The sequence below is a fragment of the Akebia trifoliata genome, chromosome 1, assembly GCF_017979445.1.
Source record: "Akebia trifoliata isolate Shusen 1 chromosome 1, ASM1797944v1, whole genome shotgun sequence".
Classification (NCBI taxonomy): domain Eukaryota; kingdom Viridiplantae; phylum Streptophyta; class Magnoliopsida; order Ranunculales; family Lardizabalaceae; genus Akebia; species Akebia trifoliata.
Window position 1 is genome coordinate 35,065,258 of NC_141375.1, and position 5,647 is coordinate 35,070,904.

At 35.0% G+C, this 5,647-nt stretch overlaps 1 protein-coding gene across 1 annotated transcript; it reads right to left on the reverse strand.

The window, feature by feature from the left end:
* Positions 1-2,535: 2,535 nt before the first annotated feature.
* On the reverse strand, positions 2,536-4,247 carry LOC147412102 (GATA transcription factor 12-like). Its single transcript, XM_086456337.1, has 2 exons — positions 3,830-4,247; positions 2,536-3,569 (listed from the first exon to the last, which is right to left on the reverse strand). The coding sequence occupies exons 1-2, from the start codon at positions 4,142-4,144 to the stop codon at positions 2,886-2,888; spliced, it is 999 nt and encodes a 332-aa protein (XP_086312463.1). The 5' UTR covers positions 4,145-4,247; the 3' UTR covers positions 2,536-2,885.
* Positions 4,248-5,647: the final 1,400 nt, after the last annotated feature.

Here is a 5,647-nt window from a genome sequence, read left to right on the forward strand (position 1 = left end):
TTGCTATTTACTATACAATTTTGTGAACTCCATTCAATCGAAGGGCATAAAGGTAAATTCATCAAGTTATCAGTACAACAATAATAAATCAGATAACCATTTTCATAATAAAAATTATGAAATTGAGTAATGACTATTTTTGTAAATATTGAAAAATGTCAAAAAATAAAATTGATTTATTATTATTATTATTATTATTATTATTTATTTATTTATTTATTTATTTTGGGGGTGGGGAGAAGAAAATCTTGAAAAAATAACATCGAGAGTTCGGCAATATTATTTTCATAAGAGTTTAGTAAGAATACATTTTTCCATATAAGAGGAATTTGCTTTTGAGATGAAAAAAATACATTCCATGAAAATAAATAATCATACACCTAAAATTCATAATTTGAGGAAAATATATTCTCTCATCCACTTTTCATAGGAGTTACACAATCGTATAAAATTATTTACAATTAAAATTATCAAACTAAGAGTAACATGATATATTTGTGTAATACAATGCAAAAAATAAGAATGATCACTTAGTTAAGCAGTAAGACCTTGTGGAGGTTGTTCCCAAAGACTTAGATTTAAATTCATTTTTATACTAATGTTAACTGTTAATCACTAATCCCATCAAGTAGAAAAAAAAAGGGTACAATACAAATGTTATTTCCTACGATACTGAACTGAAGCATATATAATTCTAAGCACACCTCCACGTCAACTCAGTGTCAAATATAATATCACATTTAGTACTCTTCTAGCATGGCATGTGCATAGAACCATAAAATATTTTCTTGGAATATACAACTACATGTATTTATGGAGATGTACAATTGTGTATCTCGATAAAAAAAAATCTATGATTCTATGCACATGACACGTAGGTAGAGTAGAGGAGAGGAGGAGTCAGCTTATCATTATTCAAATAAATAAAATGACCTACCTCACAATAAGTGGCATGGGTGGTGATGCATGTGACCACTCCACTAAAACGGCAAAAATGATAAGAAAATCAATCCAATGCCGTCTCCTTGAAGAAGACGTCATCTCTAGATTTCAGACCGTTGGCTGATCTTTAGGTTTCTTTGAATCAATTCTGGAAGAAAATCCACGGAGTCGAGAGAGAGAGAGAGAGAGAGGACACAAGCAGTACTATATACCCATTCGTTGAATCTCCTGTCCTCCTGATCCTAGAATCAACAATCCATAGGCCTAACTGAGAGAGTCAATTAAAGTAAATACGTGTGAGCATCCGTCCATGGCGGACGCTCTAATGGCTTGGCGTCATCCCAATTCCAAAATAATGATGCTCATCGAGATTCCCATCATCCCCTTTCGAACTTCTACGCTAGGAATTACGTGTAAAAGATATCAACGCTTATGATATCCGACTTTCGATAAAGATACAAAATAACGGAAAACGATGCATTACCGGTAAAACCCAGTCCACCCTTCCAGTTTACCCTTCTATTTATAGTATATTTACCGGACATAGTAGGTCGTACTGTAGTACTAACCCACCCACGTTAACGAAATCTCCTTATTACGTTTTCTTACGAATACTATATTTTAAAATTTGTAAATTTAATCTAAATAAAATACTTTTCTCAAAAGTCGAATCCTCTTGATTTATATATTTGAAGGGTTTTGTTAACATGTGCCCTTAGGACATGCATTAACAAAATCCTTATTTGAATCCAGCATTTTATATCATGAGTCATGATAATCTTACGTTTTTTTGTTTTTATACACCCCATGTATCCCCCATTTCAGATTATAGATCTGTTGCTTCGGGATAAGATTTATGATTCTATAATTGTTAGGTCAAGGAGTGTCTGGGAGCGTCTGAATGAAGTGTCAGATTTTCTTATGTCTTGTGTCATTGATGTCAAAACGAGTCCTTATTACATTAATAAGAGGGTGGTGGCTGGGGGGCATGGGCATTTATATAAAATGTTTGATTATCCATCTCATGCACAACTATTGGTAGACTAAAATTGAAGGGTTAAAGCGGTCATCATCATTAGTATTATCGAAATCTTGTATCAAAAATTGATTTTTTGGAATAATTCTTATTCAATTATGTCTAAACTCACGAAACAATCAAGTCTACTCCACTAAATTGTCTTATTGATCAATGTCATCAAATAAGATTGATTTCTCATGCCAAAGAGAGGCATTGTTAAATTATAAAGTATAGTGAGAAGAATTGTCTAATTTACCTCAATATCAAAATAATAATATTCATTGAAATTGAGCTAATGAACTCACAAATAAGAGAAAAACAAATTTTAAATTACTTATTTATAACTCAATACCGATCAATCAATCTAAAGTTCTATACGCATGTACATGAAAAATGAGTGAAAAAACTAAATTTCCTCGAAATGAAAAGTTTGTTATTTAATTATTTTTGCCGGTATTCACTTTCCTTTTCAAAGAAATTGCATCCCACCCCTCGGTCCAAAATTAAAACCAAATCTACTTTTGACATTTTACTAGACGCAATTTAACATTGGAATTGATAGTTAAGAATGTGCCTTTGGTAAATTAATTAATTGTGAATTTTTAATCATCCTCCCTCATGTTTTCTATGGAGTAACTAAAAAGGGTAATTTAAAAATAAATAAGAGCAATTTTCTAATTTGTTAAATTTTTCTTAAAAAATAACAAAAAGATTAACAGTTCAACTACAATTGATCTTCCTTTTTGTTCTCTCCTCTCTCCTTTTTTTTTTCTTCCTTCTAAACAATTATCAAAATTTAAGAGTTCGAACAAAATGAAGACTCTTACACTTGAAAATTAAAAAGGGAAAAAAATTTGAAATCCTCTAGAGAATTTCATTCTAAACCTCAATTTCACCTGAATTGGTTACACCCAAACTAATCAAATTAGATTAGCTGCCTGAAATCGGGACCACTGTGATGGTGGATCAAGTAATCATCACCGTTGGATACATTGAAGACATTATTGGGGTGCAGATACTGATGCTGGTGTGCCATCTGCATTTCCTTCTGCCTACGAAGCTCAAGCACCTTCCTATGGGAATTCGAGTGTTGGGCAAGAACAAATGTGGGGCTGGCAGCGGGTCGGTATTCGGGTACGAGCCGACCCGACTTGTATCGGACTCCACACGCATTGCATAGGGTCTTTGGACCCATTGGCCCGGTTCGCCACTGAGGAGTCTTGTCGGTGGCGCAATGCAGGCACTTCCGGCCGTCAGTATTGCTGGCGATGTGATTGTCAGAAATTTCTTTCTTCTTTGGTGTTGCCTTGATTGTTTTTTTGCCGGAATTCAATGGAACGTCAGATTCTGATGATGATGTGGTTGGGGCTAAGGCGAGGAAGCGTGACGACCAGTGAGCGGCACGAGAGCGCTTGCTACGAGCTTTGCCAGGAACTGACATCTCTGGTGTGAATATCGGGTTGATTTCGGGTTGGAATTCGTTGGTTTCGGATACGTTCTCGGTTCGGACTTTCATACCAGAAATCAGCTGGAGCTTCTGCAGGTCCTCGTTCGAAAATGAGTCCTCTACGAAATTCGAGAGCCATTCGAGCTCAGCTAAGTCGTCGTACTGTAAATAAATTCAATAAAAATTAAAATTCACTATTATTTTTTTCATTAAAATTTGAATTCAAATGCGTTTGAAAAGTTGTTTGAAGTATCAGTTTCTTCTGCAAGAAACCAAAAATATGAATAAATGTCTGAAAATTTCAAAATTCAAAAAAAAAAAAAAAAAAATTCAAATTAAATTAAATGACACTGTCGAATATTTATCTCAAATTAGCGATTTTAAAGATAAAATAGCGATCAGACAATGAGAAATTGAATTACCGGAACGCAGAGATCACCGGAAAATTGAGTGTCAGAAATATTCCGACAGCCTAATTCGGCGGGAAAATGAGGTTCGCATCCTGAGAACGAGGAATTGCAGCTATCAACAACGGTGACGGTGGAGGAATCAGTGGAATTTCCGGTGAGACAGTCAATTGTTCCATCACCAATCACATCTTCTTCGTTTGAAAAATCGAGGAGATCATCAACGATAAAATTGTCTCCAGGTTTTTGATCGGTGGACCTTTTTTCTGGTGTGAATTGTGGATTTCCGGCACGGTAGTAGCCACCGTGGAAGACATCCGGTCCTTCCATTGATGTCTTTTCTGCAAATTAGGTTTTATTTGAGAGAGAGAGAGAGAGAAAGAAGATATAGAGACTGTTAGAAGTTTTGATTCCACATACTGGAGAGAGAGAGAGAGAGAGAGTACGGTCTATGTGTGTTTGAAGATGACAGGTTGAGAACTAAATGGAGGATTTTTAGCTAATTAAAAAAATAAAAAATAAAAGAGCAAAAATTAAAATAAAAAGTGAAAAATTAAAATAAAGCATCTTTATCTACCATAAATAATTTATAAATCACCGATAAAATTATTAAAAACAACTTTGTTTTCCCTCGAAATACATTATTACCCTTTTTCTTTTTACAGCTGGAATGACCTTTATACCCTCTTAACCACTGTTTTAAAAGCCAGACCACTACTTAACCGGGTCCAATCTATCCGATCTGATTTTGTAATTAATTCAATTTGACTAACAAATCACCCATAAAATGTACTTGTAATACGGAGGACCAATGCTGTCACACCAATCAAACATAAAGGTCTAATTAATCAAATGGTTAGTTTCTAATCATACCTTATGTTGTTATGTTCCAATAGTCCTAATGAGTATGATATCATCCGAATGCAGAGATTGTTTGTAAGGACAATTTTGGTAAATAAGCAGACTTGGGTTACTAATAGGAGGACCTAAAAGTAATCTTGTCTGACTAATGAAGTAATTAGATGGTAATTAGTGAGAAAAATAAATGTTCAAATAAACGCCTTAGGAATCGATCTAGCAGGTTTGTCGCTGCGACTAGTGCATTAGCGTCCAAGTGTTTACAGCCGGATTCCTCTGCTTTATTTCTCCTTGGGAGTTGCGGTTTTATTACTTTTTTTAATTCCATTTCTACCCCTATTTCTATCCTTTATTTAATATCTTTGTCCACGTTTGAGCACGACGGTTACAGCTCAACTCACTCTCATCCAACGGCTGTGATCTTCCCAACGTGTTATGTCTTCAGAATTATCAGGAATTGCTTTTCACTTTTCACGACCTTTTTGCCACGTCAGATTGAGAACGAATCTACAGTAAGTTTCTATTTTTGACGTGTCGACATCGAGAGTCCTAAAAATTTTAATTTAATGAAAGTGAAGCAATGATTAACTGCCATCTGTACTTTTGTAAAATTTACTCGAAGGTCAAAGGTATTTCTGGTGGGGCCCAGTTATGACAACACTGATCCCTAGGTAAACCCACGTAGAGAGGATAAGGTGCGGTAGTTGTTATATAATAATGTGAGACATATTATTTTTATGCTTGAAATAAAAGGAAAAGATGAAAGAGAGAGGGCACCGGGGTCGTTGCTTGGCGTGAAGGTTTTTTTTTTTTTTTTTTCAGTTTTACTGATTTATTATATTTATAATTATGTGGGTCCACTTAACACGTGATAGAAGTGGAGGCAGTGTCAGCAACCATGTGAGTGCTTCGTTCGTGTTAAAAGCCAAACCTGACGGTGGTCAATGCCACGTGGCGGTCATCAGTATGTCTAAC